The sequence below is a fragment of the Ischnura elegans genome, chromosome 5 (genome assembly GCF_921293095.1).
Source record: "Ischnura elegans chromosome 5, ioIscEleg1.1, whole genome shotgun sequence".
NCBI classification, from domain to species: Eukaryota; Metazoa; Arthropoda; class Insecta; order Odonata; family Coenagrionidae; genus Ischnura; species Ischnura elegans.
Window position 1 is genome coordinate 86,665,556 of NC_060250.1, and position 24,896 is coordinate 86,690,451.

Here is a 24,896-nt window from a genome sequence, read left to right on the forward strand (position 1 = left end):
ATTGTCATCGGGACAAGGGGTTAGCAGTCCGCCCCTTTACTTGGATACTTTTAAATGCAATAGTTGACGGAAGCAAAGGTTCTTGTTGTGTACTAATGTCAATTCAGGAATCATAAAACCGAAATAATAGATTAAATTGTGATAAATATAGCAGGGTTCGCGACTTCGCCTTTAATGATTTTTTAAATTAATTTTGTTGCGAGGGATTAATGCTAAGTGCCAACCATGGTCTTGTTATTTACCGGAATGTAGAAATAGTTTTCGAATGCCGGGAGATGCCTTTTGAAAGTTAATTAGGAAAGGCGAATTGACGGACTTTTTTCGAAAGAAGTATGATATAGTTAATTTCGACCATTATACGCCATACAGGATCAGGGCATTGCTGGATAAAACAACGGGTGCCGAAGAAAAAATATTCGATACCGAGATACAGCGGAATTGACACTCTCATTTGAGGAACAAACACTAGCAGTGTTGATGCCACCTGACACGATATATCGCATTTGCCTTTCGTGTTAAATTGGGTGACAGAGTAAGGTATAACCCGCGCACAATCGAAGTGGAAATTGGCGGAAATTGTCGACACATAATCATGATTTTGGGAAGTACTTTCTACTTCCTTATTTCTTATTTCCGACTGTGTAAGACTTGCAAAAAAAGAATTATTACCCGTTCTACCGCGAAATCGACTTTTTTATTGGATTATTCTGCGTCGAGTTAGAGAATTTGGGATTTGAGCTTTCAATATATTTTTTTTATCTAAATTTTACTTTTGCACTTTCTTGCATGCGAAGTTCACCCATTTCCATCATATGGCCGAATTTAGGACCTGGAGGCCTTTGATCTCAACTTGTGGTTCTAATTGTCTGGCTGGGGACTCAATATCCGAGGACAACCTCCGAAATTTTTCGGAGCATGAACATTAAAGACAACAAGGGAACGAAATAGTTTCAATAGATCAACTAAAAATGAAGTTATTTTCAATACAGGTCACATCACATTCTCACGTAATTCTGGTGCGGATGAAGGTTGATTTTTTTGGGGAGGGTTCGTGCATTAACAAGTGGCTCTAAGATAATCATCCATTACTTTGAAAATTTGATTCTTAAGCCGGTGAAATGAAACCTTTCACTAGAGATCCACCTTGAATTAGCCATCTTATCAATTTCTCAGAAATTACGAGGGACGGCCGCCATCCCCATAATTGCCCACACGTATTTATGACGTTTGAAAGGCTACTGGAATTATTAAAACCCACAAGATTGAAATGCTAGGAAGAAGAGTACGTATAGTTGCATATAACAATGTTCAGTTTGATAAATTTGAAACAGCTTCATTAATTTTATGGTTTTATTGAGTGCCTAACAAGAGCCCCCAATGCATTAATCCTTCCTTTTCTTCGAAATTATACTGGGCGATGAGGCTACTCGCCATTCATGAAAAGTCACAGTTCACGGTACCGCATCAATGTGGGTAAGGGGTCTATAGTAGGGTGTTGCTTATTTTTTATTTTTTCTCGGATTTTTGATTTCTACTTCTTAAAATATGCTATGGGGTGCAGAATGGATATCCTAAAAATTTCAGCTCAATTATTTAACATGCTCTTTGAGCGACCTCTAAATGTTAAACAATTGAGCTGAAATTTTTAGGATATCCATTCTGCACCCCATAGCATATTTTAAGAGGTAGAAATCAAAAATCCGAGAAAAAACAAAAAATAAGCAAAACCCTAGTCTATAGTCCCTCCCCATTGAGTCGGAACATGCACGAGATAAAATCGAAATTTTTGGAGATTGCCACTTCGTACAATGGTATTTAGTTATATTTTCCGATATATTTACCTACTTTAACAAATTGAAATACAAATTAGCTCTAAACTTAGGGCCTGTTTTACACGCTTTTGGTATGTTACTATCCAGTGGCAGAACCAGAGAGGGGGAAAGGGGCTACAGCCCCCCCCCTCTGGGTATTAAAGTTACACTAGATACAATCGTAATTTTTTTGGACCCCCACTATTGCTGGGAGGTTACCCTTCGCTTAGTCCCCCCTTGTCCCTATCCTAATTCCGCCACTGACAGTTCATCGCCTTACTCTCCGGATTCATTTAATTTTTCTGTCTCAGGGAAGGGGGATTTTGTTTTGCACAGTCCTCATCTTCTCGCGTGGGACGCATTGTTTGCAGAGGTGGATGTGACTCAGCAGCAATCGGTGTTCAGCGACGCCCCGGGATGTATGCATCAGAGTCGATTGTGATTCGGATCGAAATGTATCGCCTAAATTTCCCACGAGATTTTATAGCGCAGTGTAGTTACCGCCGGTATCTTCACGGCTAATTATTACTTACGAGAATTTCTCTCTCGTTAATGATTCCATACCATCAGTGGCGGATAAATAAGGGGTGGGGGGGGGGAACGCGCCCTCCCCTCCGGGGTAGCCCGCATTGCCGAACATTGTAGAACCATTGTAAATTATTTTTATCGTAAAATGGCATCTTGTAAATGTGCATAATCAGTTTAAATAAAAATTTCTTAAACGTTGCATGTGACTTAATTAATTTTTTATTACGATAAAAGTAAAGGTAGCTCAAGATATCTTTTGCACCCCCGCTTGAGTTTTTTTCTGTATCCGCCACTGCATACCACACGATTGATTATTCTCGTACGATTTTGGTTTTTTAGATGCTCAGTGTATTTTTTGCGTGTAGAGCGTTAAATTAGTTTTTCCGTACCTGGATCAAATAAAGCTTTCCCTACATGGCGAGATTTATGACACGAACAATAGTGTTTTTTTTTACATATTCTTTGTTTATTAATATTGAAATTTGTATTTATATACATATAAAAAGAGTTTTATATTTACTACATGGGTTCTGCATGTTGAGAGAACGATTTACTGTTGCTCAACCATTCTTTTTTTCGCGACGAACCACTCCTTCAAAAACTTACCTTAACGTTTGTAATCTTAATGGAAACTTTAAAGATTCATGTAGCCTCGTTTATATTAGTCTTTAACTCAAATATGAATATTTTTCATATTTTCTTAGCTAAAACATTGGCGGTATTGTACTTTGAAAATTTCAAGCTGATATGATAAATTTTAACAAGATTTAACATCGGCGAAAAAATTCGCTGGAGGCAGTTTCTCATTTCGTCGCTAATTTTGCCCATGAGATGAACAAATTTTAGAATATTAAATTAGCTAAAAATGAATTTTTGAAAATATTACGAAGTATTTTTTAGCAAGACATGGAGGAAAAAATAGACTCGAAACTAAAGTTTTTTCCTGTATTCATCTAGTCTTCCAAATGAAACCGTCACGTAGAATCAGAAAATATCTGTCCTTCACCGCCAAATTTAAACAGTATCAATTACTTTAAAAATTTCAAAACATGTGTAAAAGAATTTTAATTTGTATATTTATTTATAAAAGTAGTTTGCATAATTTTTAATACATAATTGAGCTAATAATTTCCCAGTGTTACGCGGTTACGCTCTCTGCCTCAATGTAATACCATGGAAGAAAATGGTAATACTCCCTTATAATAATACCATGGTAATACTCCCTTAACAGGGCTGGGCAGTATTTCAAATAAAAGTATTTTAAAATGTGCATTTGAAGTGTATTTGTATTTGGTATTTCAAATACACGACCTGAAAATATCTTGTATTTTGTGTTTCAAGCACATATTTTTGGTATTTTCCCATTCTAAAATCTAAAAAATACATTTGTAAAATAGTTTTGAAGTAGCTCTGATCAGTGGCGTAACTATAGGGGGGGATGAGGGAGATAGATCCACCCCTAAACCTCATAGAAATAAAAATAATATTCAAAACTAGAGTCTAGTTTTGAATTATAGTAAATTTTAACGTAACCTTTTAATGAAACCCAAATTTTAAGTGCTAAAATTATGTAAAATGTATTTGCAGGCATTTCATTTTTCCAAAATTTTCCTAAAAGGTGGGTGGGAGATCGCCCTTCCCCCATCCCCTCTCATCCCCACCCCAGAGTATATTCCTAGTTACGCCACTGGCTCTGATAACACTTCTGTAACTTTTTTTTCAGAGAATTACTTCGTATTCGTTAGAATCGTTTTCTTCATGTTTGCATCTATCCATAACGTGCCAAGGCAGGTTATAATTTTTAAGTATCTCTTAGTTTCGATACAAATATATTGTGTATTTTAAAAGGAATTTCAAATACTCTTTCGTAGCTTGTTTTTCAAATGACCAAGTCAAGGTATTTTTATTTTGCATTTCAAATACGTTTGGAGCGGTATTTTGTATATCAAATACTCCTCCACCTGCATTTCGCCCAGCCCCGACCCTTAGTGGGAGAACCGTGAGGTGATGCTTACCTGCGAAGCCTGAGGCCACGGCTGCAATTAGAAAGGATAATGTGACTGCAGGGCCGGCTTGATTTGAAGCGACAGATCCGGCGAGAACGTAAACTCCGAGGCCAAGCGTGGAACCGGCGCCGAGGGCGGTCAAGTCGAATACGGTCAGGACTCGAGCTAGAGCCGTTCTGCTGCTATCCTCTTCCATGAACCTCTTCCGACTGAAGGCATTCCAGATACTTCTTAATTGCAATGCCATTTTTTTGTTTTTGTAGCGTAGCGTCACGATGATTCCATGAAATTACTGGAAAAGAGGGGAAAAATAGGTCATAATTAGCTTATATTTTTACATATTTCATCGTGCATTCACATTCTATTACGACTTTAAAATTTGCGAGTCGGCAGGATGGCTGTCCTGCTGTAAAATCAAGAAAATATGCTAAGAAGCCAAGTCATGCGCTGGCAAACGAAGCGAATCTCCTTCCTCATGATCTTCCGACGGTTTGTTGATCACAGAGCATGCGCTTATGATGTAACTTAGGGCCGTATTAAAAGTCGTTCCCCTAAGGTTCCCCTAGGGGCCCCCTTCCCAAGGGACTCCAAGGGTAATCTTCAACATCGGTATTAATAGTCGTCCCCTTTAAGGGGACTCCGAACGTGGTAACTATGGGCCGTAACAACAACAGAGGTGTTTATTTACTTTATTTTTATAGGTGTTTTTGTACAAAGAACTTGAGATGGTGGTGAAATGATTCGTTTACAGCGACGGAGAAGAAAATATTGTGCGATTTGATTGAAAAATATAAATATTCCAATGAAAACAAGAGAACGGGCAGCGTTCAATGCGAGGCGAAGAAGAAGGCGTGGCTAGCTGTACGGAGTGAGTTCAACTGCCACCGCGATGTCGTTAGAAGAGATGTAAAACAACTGAAAAGGCAAATAAAAAGGCTATGCAAGTAAAGGTAAGTTTAGGATGTCTCTTTCAGGTGTTTATCTGCAGGTTTACTGATTTTACGCAGTTGGTAATACAATGTTGAAGTACACCCTCGCCTTGCCGGATTCAGCATTTTCTGTCGATTTCATAATGACATTTCAAGGTATGAGATTGCAGCGTACTTATTTAGTAACAGAATATTTGAAGTGAAGAAAGTAAAATTTGCATTCTTTATGAGAGTAACCAGTAATGTGGCTTGGAGTAATATGTGGAATATATTACGGTATGAGTTTTTACGTGCTGACGGGCGCATATTTATTTGCCTGAAAAACCGTGTTTCTGTAATGCGGGTGCTTTTTGCTCTTGAATTATTTGCTTAATTATTGTATTAATTGCTTTGGTGTGGTTAGATGTGAATTTATTAATTTTAATGACAATGAGTAGTAGTCCTTAATATGCCTTAGAAATTAGCGTAAATAGTGCTAATGTTTTGATAGCTAGTAATGTTGCATTATTAACTTAAATGATATTAGCCGTTTGACTCGGTGCGAATTCTGTCGAAAATTATTTAAATAGAAGCTTCGGGAGGCTATGGGATAACATTTATTACCATCTAAACGACATTTTAATGTAAAAGTTCTCGGAAAAAATATGTCGTTTAAGTCATAATGCTACATATTCTGTGATAAAAAAAATTTGAAAAAAATATCATGCTTTTAGCTCTGTTTATTTTTTTCCAACAAAATGGTGTATAATATATTGTTGTTAAATTATAATTGCTTCCTGGATGCTTTCAGTAAATACTTCCTTGGGCATTGCTGTGAGGGAGGCAAGGGCCAGGTTGGAAATGATGGAAGAGGAGAGGAACTATTGACGAATATTGTATGAAATGAAGATAAAAAGGTCTCTGGAGAAGGACAAAATAACAAAAGAAAGACTGAAGCAAGCTGTGGCTGCTAGAAAGCTGATAGAAGCACAGCTGAAAGAGTTTTGTGGGAAACGTGACCCCTAATGTGTAAATTTTATTTTTATGAAATATATTTACCCTGTTTAAAATTTGCATATAAATTTATTCCTCCAACTATCTTTCCTCCGCCTATCACGAAAGCATCAGATAATGGCTAAAAACAAGGAGATCGGTGCCTGTTATTAAGGGGTATGGATTTGGAACAAGTTTTGGTATCTACCAACAGCAATACAATAATTCATGGGTTTGTAGGGTTTATTTTCTGAATTACATTTTCTACTTGCCTTGACCACAGATTTAAACCGAAGTGTAGTCTCCTCTTCGAAATGATTTTACATTGAAGATAAAAGCTATAAAGTGTACACTTTTGCCCAATGCTATGAACAGACAGTGAATATTTGAAAGTGCGAAATTGAATTCCATAACATGCATGATAGGCGCAGATCAAGGAAAAATTTTTGTATACAGATGTATAGAGTTCCAAATTTATTATTGATTTTTCTTCCAGCAATGTAGCATATTGAGTTTCATATATCAAGAATACATGATTACAAGGTGTAAGAAATAACGATAATAACAAACTACCAACTGAGAGACATCAAAATGAAGGGTGTTAGGCTTCAACGCCAATTATTCACCAAAAACATTATAGACTACAAAAGGTCAATAAAGGTAGGTCAAGGTACCTAATTAGCCCTGGTGACCAAAAGCTCCAAGTTAGAAATTTGTTGTGGCGCAAACACTAATTACTGAGACTGCGGAGGTAATGGTGCAGAATAAAAACCATATGTTGTGGCCTTTGTGTTTTAAAGGTTTAAGTAATTGCATTCTCAAGATCAATAATACAACTAGTACGCAGTTCAATAGATTTCCTGTTTCCGTCCGAGGTGTCATTTTGATGGCGACTTTTCACCTACTATGCTGAAGGCGTCCTCAGGCGAGGCTGAAATGGAGAGTGCTTCTGGTTGCCCGATATTTATACGGTGGGGCCAGACTGAGGGAGCGCGTGCCCGTCGCTGATTGGTCCCCATGGGGGCAGGGGAGTCTTTCTGGGGTCCAGAAACAAGCGTTTCCTGGTGCTGAAAAGGGTGTAACCGTCTTCCCGATTCATATTTTATGGTCTTTTGATAATTTTCTCCGATTCTCTGATTATTCTACTAGGATAAATCGCTTTTCTTTGGCCAAGATGTTTGCTTTATCAGAATTGATTACATCCCCAGGTTGTCCATCCTCGTCAAAGTTATCCCAAATGACGGGGAAATGGGAAAATATTAACGTATATTCACCGAAGCGATACACAGGATAAGGTTGAGATGAAAGGAAAAGGTGAAATTAATGTAAATGGGTGAAAACGAAACGATCTGTGAATGAGCAATGTGACAGGGTGAATAAATGGTAAGGTATGAATTGATATGGAGGTGAATAAAGGTATAAATGAGTAACTTTTTAACGAGAGCACATCATCAATGAAAGTTCAACAGATTCAAGCTTCAATTGGTGGAAGTTAGACATATTTAAATAAATAAAAGATCGTAGCACTTTTCCACAAGATTTTTTTACTGCGTACAACGCATTTCGGCTCACTGAGCCGGTCTTGTACCAGATGATGGCTCAGTGAGCTGAAACCCGTTGTACGCAGTAAAAAATCTTGCGGAAAAGTGCTACGATCTTTTATTTATTTAAATAGCAGCGAACATATTGGAACAGGCCAGAACACGAAGTCAATAAAACACGAACCAAAGCTTTCTGTTTACAATTCCAGTAGTACCGTTTTCTCCGCTTCATGCACATGTCGCAAGGTAATGCTCACTCCGCCCCCAGCGTAGGGGAGTGCAAGGGGGCCCCTACAGCCTAGGGGACGACTATTAATACCAGATTTTTGCGTGGTGGACTGTAAGGGGATACCTAGAGCTAGGGGACCCCTGGGGGTCGACTATTAATACGGCCCTTAGTCTCCTCCCTTCTGATACTTCTTTGGAAGACTTTTGTTCGGTTTCCTACGTGTCCTGAAGAAAAACATGTGATGATACAACGCCTGGGAAAGAGGTAGCGCGGAGGTGTTATCCCGTAATCAAGAGGAACGAACAAGAGCCAAGTCACAGGAATCACAATATCGGCCACTTTATTATTGTCGTAATAATTTTATGATTCATACTTGTTTACGTCATAACTTTAATCGCAGGAGATACATTGAATCAGCAACGATTTACGGCTATCTACCTTGAAATCAAAAATATATCTTTCTGACTTTGTAATCGCAAAGCTTTGTTCTGACCATTACTGATAAATACATTCTTCCTCTAATCTATCCTCCTCTCTCCTATAATCTCAATTGTATTGCCAGCGCTTGCCTTTAACACAATCGCTTTTTTCGGAATAAGGTCACCTTAAACTCATTAAAAATGAGTGCAGTCTACTCCTCGGGCAAATAAATAAACATTTAAAAGTCCCAGGGTACTAACAATCAATTCTCCGCCACCATATATGTTTTTTCATAAAACACTGTGAGTAGAGTGAAAAGTGGTCGGTTTAGGGAAAGACAATCATCATCCTGATAACATGAAGGAGAATTCATGAGTTATGACATTTGGAAATAAATTTTGGATTTCGATCGAAGAAAGTGGGAGATAAAACTCGGGAAGGCCCACGTGCTCGCGCTGAGACGGCAATAATTTTAGCCGATTGTGCGCTCCTGAAGTCGAAATTTCTGCTGGGTACTGCGCAGCATGGGAAGTACAGCGGAAATCCCACTCCTAAATCTGCGAATTCATTCTTTGTCGGGAAAAAATAGGAACTAATTGGAAACAAAACACCTATTTCTCATAGTTTAATTTTTCCCAAACTTTATAATACTTTTGAATGAGGATAAGAAGGCGACCAAAATCTTATTTCGTATTTTATCAAATTTTAAGGTCGGGATGATTTTTTCCGCTATAACACGATTGAGTCCATTATGGCAATGATAACTGAAGAAAGTGAGTGGTATCACGATACGATCGTTTGGCTCGAGTGGGCTTTGAATGAATAATATCTTTCTCTAGCCGATTGTGGTCTACTACAGAGCACCATACGAAGCCTCTCCCAAAGTAACGTCGAAAAATAAGTTACGAGTCCAATTATTCTACACACTTACCCTAGTGTTTCTCTTTTATTCCGTTCTTCTACTCTATTATTTCTAAATGTCTGTCTATCTTATACTTTTCCAATGATAGGACTTCGGTTTTAACGATAACGTATTGGGCCAGAAATAATGCCTACTTTTACCTTTCTTGCGTTCAATATATTTTCAAAAACTTATAGGATACAGTCCTTATATTTTTTCGCGGATAAAAAGAACTTAAGTATAAATGAGTATGACGGCCTAGTCGCTGTTACCTCCGCGACAGTCTCTTCTAAGACATTCAGCGGGAAGATCTTCGTATAATTTTCTGCATTCTTCTTAAATACAGTTATGTATTGTTAGTTTGTAATAATTGATCTATCCTGTAATTCATACAGCGCCGAGGAGACGTATTTTTATCATGTGTTTACGAAAATATTTATATCTTGAGCCGCTTCAAATACTTGAAAACCATTATCATTCTGTTTATTTTACTACCTTGGCTTAGTATGTATTTCTTATGACTTTCCTTCGGTGATTATCAACAATGTCTTATTGTTAGTAGCGATGTATCCAAAGGTCATTTGGACCCATTACTTTCACCTTCCACGAAAGAATGCAGTACGCATTTTTTTCCTGGATAGATTGGCAAGCTAAGGTTGTTGACCGAAGAGGTTGAAGCTGGTTATCTTCGTCGAGAAATACGCACACTGCGAAGAATTATAGAAATCTGCCTCTTCGCGGCAATATAATTTGCTAATTGATTGATCGAAAACCTATTTGCACGGTAGATTTGTCGATGTTCAGTATAGGTATTTTTCAAATAAAAATTTCACCTGATAAAAGTAAATTTTCTAAGAAGGTGAAATTGATCGAATATAGTTAAAATTATTTTATATCCTCATTAATATAACAAAAATATTGTCCATCTCTCAACGAAGCTAACCGTTCCGGAAAATGTTATGTATCTTAACGATTATATATTTCTTTATTGTGCAGTGCTGTAAAAAACACTTTTTTATCGGGTAGTCTCTGTGCAATCTACCGCTGCAGCGCGCTGTAGGTATATTTCGCAAGTGAGTTGAAAGTACACCAAGAATAATGAAGTTAAATTTTCTTAATAGCGTAATTATGAAAATCCTACCGCCCATCGATCTTCTATTCCGATGAATTCTTCAGGTGTGAAATTATTTTAGTCAAGTTAGACCAAATTTAGGGAAACAGAAAATATAGTTGAAGATGCTTCGGAAACCCGCGCACAAAAAATACGCTGAAAAATTCGAAAACCATGATACTACCGTCATAAAGGAGCGTAGTCTTATACAGTCGAAAAGGAGTTAATTTGAATGCTTTTTTTCTTTCACATAGCGGTGTTAGAAAAATTTGCGATTTTATCCAAGTATTCAGCAGATTAGGTAGATTTGCAGGGAATATTTACGAAGCATTCCGGCAATCTCCTCTCCCGTCCTTGACTTCCCTCTTCAATTCATTACAAGACCTACTCCCTTTCATTCTATCGAAAATATTCTAGTCTCTCCTTTCATCTTTCTTACTTAAACAACGTTACTCTAACACCGTCTGTAACATCCACAGTACTCCCTCGATCCAAACCTTCTGTCTCCCTGTATCTGCTCTAGAAGCTGCCTCTCCTCACCCACCGTGTCCAATGTCACTTCCGTCACTTCGTTATTCCTCATTCTCTCCGTCCATTTTACTTTCTCCATTCTTCTTCGCGCCCACATCTCGAAAGCTTCCAGTCTTTTCTCGTCCTCCTTCCAAGGTGTACCTGTTTCCCTACCGTAAAGCGCCACAATCCAGATCTGATTCTTCACTAGCTTTTTCTTTTAAATCTTACTTATCGATTCTCTCATCAGCCCTTTACTATTCATGAGCGCCTCCTTCGCTAACGCAATTCTCTTCCTGATGCCATTATTGGCACCCGCCCTCTGCGGTCCCGTTCGATGAGTTTCCGAGGCTCATTTGGCTGTATTCTAAGTTTTCAGGGAGGAGATAGTTGGTAGCTCAGAATAAATATATGAAGAGCGCCTACAGTAGCTGCGCCGTACCCAGAAGATGAGGACAACATCGAAACCATGTGACTTCGGGGTAAAGCCCAATCTTAACTCTGAGGTTGGTAGGGTATCTCATTTCAATTCCAACTGTGATTTTTACCTAATATCATCACGTGGACTACCTTTCATCCCGCTCCTACCCATCGACCTATTAGCCATGAGAGGACCTCCCGGGATTAACTGAGAAGCGTCCGCCAGTACAGCTCCATGGGTCACAGGAACGCGCAAGCTGTTCCACCGCGACAAGGTTGTAACTCAAGAGAAAGGAATTTGCTATTATAAAATAATAAATTAATAGCGTTCGCCGAATCGCCATACTTTACTGTTGTGGAAAAAGTTCTTCAATTGGATTGGCTTGTTTTTTCATTTGCTATATTTCCATATCTTGCAGTACTGACTCCTTCCTCCGAACATAAGCGCTGAGCTTTGAGGGTCGTAAACGAAGGATTACCGTAAACGACCGCAAAGAACGTCTCACGAATACTTTCATCGATATTTCTGGCGGGGGCTAGGTTGCGAATCGATGAATCCCGTTCTGCTCTGGCATGTTATTTTTTTCACTCCATTGCTCATGCTCGTATATTGACGCGTCTGATTACTGAACTTCGGCTATGCGACAGCACAAGGTATTTACTGCTATTTGGAATGATCACTATCGCTCAATGAGCACGATGCTCGTTGAGTTATTCGTCTGCACATGTCCTTCATCGAGTCAAGTGTAAAGATTACTGCTGATAAGAAATTTCGGTGATAATTCGCTGCGCTACCACCTTTATTTGATTAATGTTATTGTCAAATAAAATTATTTTTAAAACATTACGGTTTTTGCAGAGTGTTTCAAGCATCTGTGGCTATAATAATCAATATACAAGGCTCTTGTGAATGTTAGCTTGAATTAATTATCATAGAGTTAATGGGGAACTTTTATGAAGCAATCTTTATTATGATACCACGCAGGAACTTCATTTCCTTTAAAAGTTCCTTGATTACACGAACGAGAGAAAAGCGAAATAAAAGAAACTATGGTAATAGACAATCTGCAATTAAAAAATATGAAAATGTAGATTATAATTAAAAATATTGTTTTCGTGTGCTTTTTATACATAGGTTCAGATTTGAGTTACGTATTTCAATGTTTTCTAAAGCCTATTATTTTTTCAATAATAATTTTCAATAGCTGTACAGTTTTTAGTAAAGTCCTTTCAATTTTGTCCTTAAAACACCGTTGATTGTTTTATTCAGAACCATCACTTTCGCCAAGAAAACAATACACGTCGTTACCGACAATTAAGTCACGGCTTTAACTCTTCCTCCCGAATATCATCGCTCTAGTGGATATATATAATGGGAAATTCATCCATGACCTCAGTCGGCTGGCATATTCAGAATTGAGGTGTTTTTAGTCCAATGTTTCGCATGTGAAGTCCGCCCTGAAGGTCACCGCATCCACTTCATCACATGAGCGCCGTGACTCACGTGCCGGGGCCCGAGTCTTTAGAAAACGGTCATCCATCACATGATACCCATTGAGTGCTGAACAAACGGTGATCTCATGTCGAGTTTGGTGCGGAACTTTTTATTCAGTCGCTAATGTGGCTGGATCACACCAATTCAAGGCCCTCTGGGTCAGCGGGTACAAGTAACATTTTAATAATTTTTAATGCCAATGAAATAAATTTATTCATAGAGCATCATATATTATGAATGACATTGTATGAGTTTTCTAGTGCTGGTAACTAGCGGAGGATTTTTAACAACATTAGAACCGAGTTGTTTAGAAGCTGAATCTATTTTGATATCGGCATCGGAGAAGTGAGTTTATGTCATTTACATCACTTAGCTACTTCAACTGTGGTCGGAAATGTGTCTCTCTTATATGAATAAATGCATCGACATTATTTCCAGTAGTTGTAGCAGTATGAAAGAGGAGATAATGGATCATTAGATACCTAAATGATATTTTAAAAAGTTTCAGATAAAGCATTTTATATGAACACCTTGATATATAATCTAAAATCAGAGTTAAGTCTACAGCACCCAATGAGATGTGGTGGTGGTGGAATAGCAATTTGGCAATGAAAAAGTGAGTGATAATCTTCACTTAGTACAATTAGTTTTATCTTTTTTAAACAAATGACAATCTTTTACGCTGAAACATGAGATTTAGGGCCCCCGCGCACTGGCAACTTTTGCAAAGCAACTATTTAGTTGCTTTGTGGAAGTTCAAATGAAACACACGGGATCGACTGTGGCCCCGCGCACAGGCGACTTTTTAGTTGCCGCAAATATAAGGTTTCCCGTGCGCGGGGCCACATTCAATGCCGTGTGTTTCATCGGGAATTACACAAAGCAACTAAATAGTTGCTTTGCACAAGTTGCCAGTGCGCGGGGGCCCTTACTTTCATCACCAAGTTAATAGTACATACTATGCTAGGTAATCTGCATTGCTGTAATCAGGATCAAAAGGCCCTCCAAGTTTTTCTGATGATTCTCGTATTTTTACTCGATCGCAATTTTTAATCGCAAAGTTCATTTTAGATTTGTCGCATTGATGACGTACATTTTTATATTGAGGCGGAGTGCCGTCCTCAAATTTTTTTGAATCCCTCTAGTTTCGGTTATAATTTTTTGTTCATTCCCATCGCAACCGTTTGCAATTTCGCCTGGTGAACTTGTTCTGTGGCGAGGGTGACGTCCCCAGTTGGCAATAGGCACGCCCACAAATGCAGCGATTTCGCTCGACCTTGTACCATCATTATGCAATCTCGGATAGGTGGAGGAGAGAAGTGCCTCTGCTTCACTACATTCATCTATCTATATGTGCAAAAGAGGTTGTCTGTTTGTCTGTCCGCTATACATTTCCATACGGTTGCACGGATTGCAACCAAAATTAGTACGTAGGTGGTGCATCTCATACTCCATAACCCCGTAGCACTACTTTCGTTTGCGTCCGACGCGTCCTTTACTGGCACTCCTTTTGATCTCTGATAATTTCGCTTTTGGCATTCTCCCTCTCTAGCTTTTTATATTTCTCATTTTTAAATACATATGTATATGTATAAATATGAAAGAGGATGTCTGTATGTCTGCCCGCTATGTATTTCCATACGGCAGAACGGATTGCAACCAAAGTTAATTTGTAGGTGTATCTCATGCCCTCAAAGCCCGTAGTACTACTTCTGGTTGTTCTACACGTCCTTTGCGTCTTTTTCTCATTACAGTATGTTAAACAACATCATGCAACTTCTGTTGTTGTACATCCTGATGGGTAGGCACACCTCTTGACATAGTCAAAGTGAAAACATAACTCAAAGGATTCATATTAATCCTCTCGGTGCCAACCTTTTTGATGGGTTTTACGTTCACACGACGTTTTTATCTACTCACGTTCGGACACACATAACGATCAATGTTGTGGAGCGGGGTATAAGCTGATCCCGTGCACGATATACGGAAATCATTTTTTCCATTGTTTGCTCTTACATGTGTTTACCATCATCATACCTGCTTTGTCTTTTACCTGAAAATCCTGCCTTGTAACCATGAATTCGAAGGCCTGCTAGTGCCACAATATCTTCCATTCTACAAAGTTCTCGGAGGAACCAGCAGCATTCAGAGGACGTGTAACTCTCGCCTAACTTCCTTCTATCGTGACGAATGTTTAAAGCATAATTTCAAAATATTTTAGGCTTTACCATTCAAATCGCACCCGTGTAGTGGTCTGGCGAGAATTTGATGTACATAATACGATTATGATATGTCGTGAGTCTCTAAAGTAAATGTTTACATGATTATTTATTTTCTAATGTTAACTTGGTAGTGTGCTGAGCATTGTCCTATTTGTTTTCAACGAATAAAAATACAATCTGTATATCTCAGAAAAATGCATTCCTGATGTTTTTTATGTTTCATACTAATGTTGCATTTTTTTATGAGAAGTCCAAAGTTTCAACACATTTTTTTGTCATGCCGGACATACCGCTATATTACGGGAACACAAGCGATCTGGTTAGTGTGGCCAATATTTTTCTGGTAAACTTTTGGGGATCTCCGTAGATTCCACTTTTCTCGGTACGTTGGAAATAAATCACCCCAATTCCACGGCGTAAAATTATATCCTAGCGTTTGTGAAGAAGGTTTCAATACAACGTAACATTAGGCGATCTGGCGATGAGATTTATGGGATGCCATCACAATGAAGAGAATAGAACTTACAATTAGTACCACCAACTTAGTGCTTCACCCGGAAGGTTGCTTTGGATGGTGAGAGTAAAACTCACCTCGAACCAAGCCATTGAAGGTTCATACGTTCAGGGTTGAAAGTCAGTTTCCTTCCCTCGTTCTGTGAGAATTTAGATCGGTTCTGTCCAAAGACTGAACTCATTCTCATTATTTGAATCCGACACAATTCTATTAGTAGCCCTACGCTCATTAAGCTACCGCGGTCCTCTCCAATTCATCGTAATCTCCAGACATTTTTACAGTATTACCGACTCAGGCTGTATCTAGCATAGTCATTATAATTACCTTGTCAACTGAAATTAGTGGTAGACGCTGCACATTTGGGGAATTTCATTGAGATAAAAATTAAATACTTTGCATTATTTGTATGTACGTGATTAATTGAAATAGCAATATCATAATAAATATAATAACGACAGTTTTTGACCCCTTTTCCCACTTTGCTTTTTGCGATGATTTTTTTTCGAGCGCGGACTAGCGAATGACCAATCACCGGCAAATCGGTCTTCTTGACTTGGGCTCAAGAATTGATTTAGGCACCGTAATAAACGAAACAAAACGAACGTAATAATAACCGTATTTAAAATCTTGTCTATTTCTTAATAGTCTGGGGGATATGTGACCCCGTGCCCCCCTCCTGAATCCGCCTATGGTGACTATGCATTCTGCGTAGGTGAACTTGTACGATAATTCTGACGTTGCTGAAGTGTAGTGACACATGTTGACTCGCTCAGTAAAATATGTATATGGAGAAAGGTCAAAGTATCCCATTCTGTTGTGGAACCTGCATTGAAATCTGAGTGGGTAACATTAGAAACTTAGATTTTTGTGTTCACTTCTATTAATTGTTGTTAATTTCACACTATTTCGTATCCTACGGGTCTCTCGGGGTTATTAACTGGTCGCAAGATTGCGGCAAGAGGGGCTGTTTGTTGACGAGGGTGGCTGTGATTGTCGAATCAGGGGAGCGAGTATGCGGATCGCATCGCGGCACGAACCCCAAAGGAAGAGGAGCCAGCGGTCAATTACTGTGATTGCCTGGGAAGTGGGAGTTTAGTGAGTGACCACTTGAGCATCCCCGCTTCTCCCGCGGCCGGGGAGCAATTGCGCGTCGTGATACATTGTGATTTATGCAACACTTCCCTTTCTCGTCCTCTTGAAAATTTTGAGGAGCGATGCGTCTGTCTATTTAGGTTTACATCATTCCCCTTCCACCCACCGCTCAACACCCCGAGATTACTCCAGAGCCTAATTCGCGCTGTTTTCGCCGCCTGGATTTACCCGGAATCCGTGTTTATCTTGAGATTAATTCCCCGTAATTCTCGCTCTATCGCGCAATCCATTCCTTAAATCGCCTTTTGGGAGGTGGCTTCGAGGCGCGTGAAATAATTCCTCTTTTTTAAGGATTCTTAACTATCGCCTTTTTCGTCTTTTTTCTCCTGTATAAGCTGGATAATTCAAAAGTGCCATTTTCGATTCGTCTTTTACCGATTCATCTCTTTCGATTCAACTAAAAATATTTATATGAATGTTTATATGATATTAATGAAAAATCACAGGATTGGCAAATGTCATCATTGCATTAATAGATATTAAATTTCGATTTGAAAATTTTGGAATTAGTGGTACATTGTGTAAATAAAGCTGTAAATAAGTAATAAAATAGTAAATGTAAATAGTATCCAGTATATTTATAGTTATTCAAAGTAGTATGTAATATTTGACTTATATTATGTAAAACGCAACAAGAAAAGTACACACTATTATAATATACTAGATGAAACTCTTTTTAGCAAATTTCCTTGATAAGAGTTGGATATGCTACTACTCTATTCATTGTGCGTAAAAATTGCTGTATCCACAGCTCAACCAATCCGAGTTTTTCACTTCAGTTACTGGTATGCGGTTGGCTGGCGTACACATTAAAGAGACATTCCGTGTGGAACGAAAGTTAAGCGCAGTTTAACAGCGTAAGCTGATGTGTCCATCGCCCAAGCATCGCGTGCCATTCATCTGGTAAGGCAGTATTGAATTCGATGTTTTAATGACTAATTTTAAAGATGAACAGTGTAGTCATACGTGGCGAATATCATTAGTAAAATGCTATGCCATGATCCAGCGAATAGGTATTTTGATATAAAAGAGACAGATGATAGGAGCATGGCCCCAAAATGTTGTCTTAATTCATATAAATCTGCTTATGAGCTAGTAAGATAACAACTAATGTAATTTATCGACCGGAGAGATTTCACATAATTATCCTTCTTCTTAGAGCAATAAATACCATATCAGAATCCTTTAAAAATCCTTCCAATTTTTCTTTCACTCCTTCTTTCAAGGGAAGAGCGAATTCATTAGATGAAGAATTCAGCCGCATGCGTGACTTTTGCATTCGTCTCAATAATTAGTCAAGGTCGGAATCCAATCGCGAAAAAAGTTAGCGGAGCTTGGTAAATTCGTTCATTGTTCTCATCTCGTTATCACCGGAAAACAAAGGATATCTCGCACGTTATACTTCTTTCTATCTACGATTTCACTGGGGCTTAAACAATAACCAAATTTGATGCATTGCGCAAGAGCAACGGTGGAACGTATCTCTCACTTGCTTCGATGAGTAAGTCTTATTCGGTTGCATTGATCACTTTAGCATTGGCATCAAGTTGACGGTGGAAAAAAGTGACCTCAGACTATAAATCACGGCAATTTCATACTTATGCTTGTCCACTCGTAGTCTCCCCAGCCTTCCATGCATTTCAAAATATTACGATAGTTAATAATCTACATCTACGTACTACCCCACAAGCCAACTAAGAAAGGGTGTGTCAGGGGGTGTTAAGGCACCAGCCGTTTACGTATGAAAAGAAAATGCACAAACAAAATTACGACTTGAATTTATGAAAGTCCTTTATGGTTCGGGGGGGGGGAACGAATTCCCATAGCTCTCTGTACGGCAAAATAGCTCTCTTAATTAATAGCTTCTGTCGGGAAATAGTGATGATGAAGTTGAGCAAGAGAGCAAATTTTATTCTCAAGTGCTCGATATTGTGGTCGCCAATACAAAATTATTTCTTCGCGGTGTGTTTTAAATTGAATATACCTCTGCATACTTCCAAAAAAATGAAGGACCTCTTCTTTTGCTCACAGGAAATATGATCTTGTTTTACGTGTGAACATTATAATGGGTCAATAATCTTAAAATTAGTCTTCTGTAGTTCTCCACTCAATTTTCTTATGTGTTAGCACTTTCAAGTTATATTTCTTTTCTTTTGTTATCTATCATCACCTGATCTACCTATCTCCTTTGAGGGAATTTTCTACTTGGCCAATATTAAATGGAGATACTGAATGATTCAATATTTTAACACTGGACGATAATTCTGTCATTATTCACACCTTGGCTAAGATGTCAGTGCTATTATTTATTAACTTAGCGCAAGCAGTGTGGATATTTCTCAGTTTTCCTTTTTTTCGTTTGGCGTTCGACCAATGGCGACGTATCGCAGGCCCTAGGTATACTATTTCAGTGGTGTCCAGCACACTAACCATGTGGTCGGCCTAGCGATCTATTAGATCGACATGACTATCGGTGGCCTTGTCAACGCATTTCACATGCTAGGTTGCCCCTTCCTCTTGTGCGGCAACCCTTCAGACGTAAAATGAAGCAGACCCTGGACGATTGCGCAAAACGGCTATGAAATAGAAGTGATGCGGCTCCGTTTTGGACTAGATTTGCAGTTTTGGGCCAAGGCCCATTGGGGAAAGCTCCCTTAATTGGTGCGGCAAATTTATTACGGATGAAATGGACTAAACTTATTTTTCATAAGTGGAGTTGATTACGTTCATCATCAGTGATCACAAAGCATTCAATATTAACTTTTAAGAGATGAAGATTATCTAAACAATAAGGTGTTGGACATCATTCCATCACGTCATTTTCCGCAACCGCTGTCCGTACTGCTGACATTGTAGTAGTTTTAAATGGTTTCTCCCGGATAATAATTTGAAAATACGAATTGAAGAAATAGGTTCTTGATTGCTAGTTGGATCTTTGTTGCCTGGAATGTTTCTCACGGTAAGACCCCCAACTGCCCTCATAATTAAGGTAGTGTTTGGAAGCACGATAGGGTGAAATCATCTTTTTCCCTCCTTTTCTCCATTACACGGCTGGTGCGTCATAATATTTCCGGTCTGCTAGATTTACAGAGGCTCGCGAAGTAGTCTACAGATGTAAATGGAATCTAATTTTTAAGATAGGGCTAAGCATGGCGAGTAATGGCGTGCGAATCTATGATTGAGTTTTTAAAAAGTTTCTAGAAGTAATTCGAGGGCCCTTGACTTTTCGGTCATGGAGATATACATTACATATCCATCCTAAAGCTATAGGTAGGATTATTGTAGCTTTGAAGTTTTTCGTCAGTTAGATATGGCTTGAAATCTTTGTTGCTGCCAATTTTCTCTCTCTGTTCCTTTCATTCCTCTTCTTGTTCGTCGCTTTCAATGAGAGTTAACACGTATTAAATTAAATAGTTAAACTGCAAGGCAAGAGCAGGTATTTCTTGATTTCATTCTGATCTCATTTTTCTATGCACGAAAATCAATTTTACGGCTATAGATATCAGAATATTTCGTAGCCTTTATGAGAGATCGAGAAGGTCTTACTTTTTCAGTCTATCTGGATCTTTTTATGGAGGCTTTTCTATTTGCCTTTTTGAACGCAAATATTGCTTTTTTCTAATAAAAAAAACTATTTATCATGCATCCAGTTCCTCGAGGCATCGGGTTTTTCATCCAAGATACCTTCGAAGACTCAAAGAAGAATATTATCTTATCTATTCGCGTTGATCGTAGAATTACGTGCTGATTGATGTCAGGATAGTAAGTCACAGCTATGAAGCAAAATATAATGGGGTCTCAAAAATGCATGTGATAAGATATTTGCGGCCCATGCTGACAATGGGGTATATCCTGAGGTAGGACCGATGAACCTAATTTTCAAGATATGAATTTGGGAGCTCGGCGGAAATACCGTATTGATAACACTAGCGAGAGTCAACAGCTAAATTGGCCGATGAATGTGCAAAATTCTTAATAAAAACTCTACAGTCTTGTTTGTGATTCAAAATCTCGCGACATCTGATCGCGCTCTTGGATTTTCTAGTAGGCTGGGTTGCCTGCTTACCCCAGTTCAAATTCCGGCCGTGGGAAAACATTTTTCTGAAGTTTTTTCGACCCCTGTTTGCCTGTTCTGAGGAGAAAACCTAAAGCCAGCTGTGAAGTTCTCTCTTACCTTCCTATCACACCATATAAAACTCCGGGTCGAGGGCGGCTATTATTTCGGGGAGCTCTAGAAATAAATTCTTCGTAGCCGTTCAGTATAACAAAATAGATAATGATTAGGCTAGTTTTGGAATCATAACAATAGACAAATAAAATCATGATAATTATTTTAAAATTCTGGAGAAGCCAAAGTATTGCTAAACTATGCTGGAGTTAACTTAAAAGAAATATTTTTATTTGCTAAAAGCATAAATTCATCAAATGTCCTTTAAATGAAGATAAAAATGATTGAATGGAATTGCAAGACCTGACATCTACCATAGTTCTAATGCTTCAGCTGTTTCGTTATAATCCGGTGCATGGATTGCATTGCAATTCCAATGTGTATAATATCAAAGAAGGTTGCAATCGGACAGAGGATTCGCGGCTCGAATAGATGTTGTGAGGCGAAATATTTGAAGTATACATTCAACCGTTTTGGACTCAACGCATGTGTACTCCTCTTGATTTAAAAAAATGTTTAAAAGTCTTTGTCGTGGCTAATTAGACGTACTCGAAATCCGTTCTAAGTCACAAAGATTAATTTACTAATAATCTATAGTTTATTAATTCAATGGCCAATGTTATGAAGCAAAGAATGGAGACATTTTTTGCAACATTTTGATAACAAGATTATTTCTCCGATTCCCGCTGATAAGATTAGCTGGGTTGTAATGGTTTTTTGGATTGAGAGAATATATTAAAAAATTGTCTGTATGAGGGCAGTTTTTGGAAATGTTTTTCAATTGACAATATGTTTGGGTAATTGCAAATGGTATTAGCAGGAGGAGGTCTCCTAATGTCCGATACAAGATGCATGAATCCGTAAATACCTATTTTAGCCGACCTAGACTCTAAAAAATAATACCCCGAAATGATCTTAGAAAGTTCTTTATCCAGACCTAAAGTTTCAGGCATTTGCTTTGCGTTTCAAATGTTTTTTTCATGAATACCATTTAAATTAGATCAGGCCGCACATATCTATGCTATGCGGTGCGATATTTTGTTGGCCTATATCTTTATTCGGCTTCCATCGCTCCGTATTTAGGCCGCCACGCGACTCATTTGGCCGGAAAAAAGTTCCCCGAATAAAAAATGTCATGTCAAATTCTAAAATAGATTGTGATTAAAACATACGTAGTTTGGGAGCCCTTTTGAACATTCAACAGTACTCCCTTAGCCTCCATCACGAATAGAATACTGTTATTTTAGGAAAACATACTATTTTCTTATCAAGAATATTCTTGTCCACTCTATCGTTGCAAAACAGCGAAATGGTGTTTGCTGGCTGAGTTGGTCCACTTGACCTCACAAGATTTTCGGTTCATCTTGGAATCCTGTTTTGTTACCACTTATCTACCCTAAAAATATTATCTCCAAGCCATTTTCATTTGTATATAAGTATAATTTTATATATTGTAATTTCTGCCCCGCTTTCTATGTCGGCCAATTCACTACCCCCCTTAATCTCAGAATTAACAATCATCGCGCCTCCTGTTGTCCATCGTCCCCCCACTCCTCTCTACCAGTTCCTACACATTGTCTGTCACACGACTCCGTCTTCAATCAATGCTACGAAGTATCCATTATTGCCTCCCTCCCTCCCACTGACTCCGCACTCAACCTCCATACCCTCGAATTGGCGTGCATTTGGCACTTTCAAGCCAATAGCTTTCCGGGTTTGAACGTCGCATCCTAACGTCTATTCCTAACCCCCTCTTCCCATAAACCTCTCCCCTTTCCCCTCTTTTCCCTTGTCCAACACACTCCTTTCCTCCCCATTCTTACTTAAGTTGAGAAAGAAGTCAGTAGTGCTTCGAAAGCTTCAAGTTAATTCGTATAAATGGTTGGATGTAACTTGTCCCGATGTAATGATTATTTGATTATTTTTTAATTTGTTTTGGAATTCAAGCACTAATTGGCGTAGTGAGAATGTAACTCTGGTGCTAGAATCCCCGCTTCTCCCACAGCAAGTGAATCCATAGCGTTTTTCCATCCCATCCATTCAATAGCATAAATTAATGGCAACAAACTACATATTTCATCATTCGCATTTGTTACATTTTCTGCATTCGGGCCTGACCGAGTCACTCTTAGGGTACTCAGAAATGCATCACTTTGAATATGTAAATTTACTCCAAGAGTTGAATATTTAAAAATGTTTCTTATTAATCCTTCATTTATTCTTCTTACGGATGTTTTAATAATACAGCTCGAGTAAATATTCTTTTTTCTACGACGTGATTTCACGCCCGCTACTTTTGCAAAAAAATGTTCATCGTAATATAAACATTGCGGAAGGTACTACGTTTTAGCAAAATAACACACCATTTTGTGGGAAATGTCGTTCAATCTTTCAGTGGCGTGTTTAATTCTGGATTGTTTTCAACTAAATTTTGACTAAAAAAAGCACTCGCGTTGCATTAATTGGGGTTGTAACGCAAGTAGTACCCGTTTGTTCGTGCTGTGAGTGTTCCGTGGGTGTTCGTGCAAAGGAAAATATTTGGCTGTCCACGCCTCGGAAAAAAGTCATTCATTAATACCAAACTCTAACTCCAGTAGGTAAGTTACACATCATAGCATATAAATACTGTAAGTTTCAAGTTCGTACCTTTCATACCAAAAGAGCTGTTACCAATTGTGTTTTCTACATTATTTTACAAAATTTGTGACCATTTATTTTTTGCAAAGTTTACGCAATTGAAAGCATTTATATCAAAAATGTGTACTTCACTATTACTAAATTTTTGTCGCAATAATTGACTTGTTTCGGAGTCGTGTTTTACTTAAGTTGCAACTTTGCTCGAATACCCTGGAAAACAAGTACTTGTAAAGATCGGAATGAAAACCATGAAAATGCTTTTAGAAATACGTCTAAAACAACGCAGAAGTAAGAAAGAAAATTATGGTGTAATAATTTTCGCTGCGCCTCTTGTCATTATTAAGCTATTTTACCCAAACTCGAGTGTACATAATTTCTGCAGCTAGAGTAGTTTTCTCTCCGAAAGAGTCCAGTGGTCCAGAATCAAGCGAAGGTTAAGGTGACGCATCCTCGGATTATAGATTTCACGCTTCTCCTTGGACTTAAACTATGTTCCTTGGAAATTTTTCATCGCCATTAAGTTTATTCCAAACGAAAGAATGACCTTTGGATGGTCCTGACCTCAATTGCCATATCTGACGTGTCTTCTTTATTAGCATTTTTTTTTACAAATCTCACTTTTTCGTTATCTTTTCCTCGATTATGAAATTCTTGAAGGACTTTTTATCCCTTAATTCTGATTGAATTACCTATGTCTCGCAAGTGGTACTGAGGATATTGAGATGACGAATGGAGGCGAGGGCAAACGAGTATTTGGACGAAGATCAGTTTGGTTTTAGAAAAGGGAAGTCAACTGTGATGCAATTGGAATAATGAGGTCCTTCGTGGAGAGGAACCTAGAAGATGGCCAGGACGTGTATGCCTGTTTCGTGGATTTTGAAAAAGCATTTGATAGGGTGAATTGGGTAAAATTAATGGATATACTCAAGATAATAGGTGTAAATTGGAGGGATAGGCGACTGATTCGTAATCTGTGTATGGACTGTGCAAGTGAGGGTAGCGGACGGAGAATCTGGGTGTGCAAGCATTGGCCGGGGAGTGAGACAAGGTTGTCCTTTATCGCCGCTGCTTTTTAACGTATACAGAAAATGGTAAGAGAAGCGTGGGATGAGTGGGAAGCTGAACCCGGACACCTTATACTGTTTGACGAAGCAACAGTTGTTGCAAAAGAAAATAGATATTATCCCAGGCTACTAAAGGAGGCTATCGAAATATTCAAGACACCTGAAAACATGAATAGAGAAGACGGCTACCCTCTCCACAACTCGTAGAAGGACCAATCAGCCTCCAGCATGAAAAATTGGCGCCAAGAATGCACTATATAAGTCAC

General features: G+C 38.5%; 1 protein-coding gene across 1 annotated transcript in view; it reads right to left on the reverse strand.

The window, feature by feature from the left end:
* LOC124159189 (high affinity cationic amino acid transporter 1) overlaps positions 1 to 24,896 on the reverse strand; it is a 57,779-nt gene that overhangs the window by 16,499 nt on the left and 16,384 nt on the right. The window contains exon 2 of the mRNA XM_046534820.1: positions 4,355 to 4,637. Within this exon, the coding sequence (XP_046390776.1) occupies positions 4,355 to 4,592 (238 nt within the window). The 5' untranslated portion in view covers positions 4,593 to 4,637. The remainder of the gene's footprint in view (positions 1 to 4,354; positions 4,638 to 24,896) is intronic.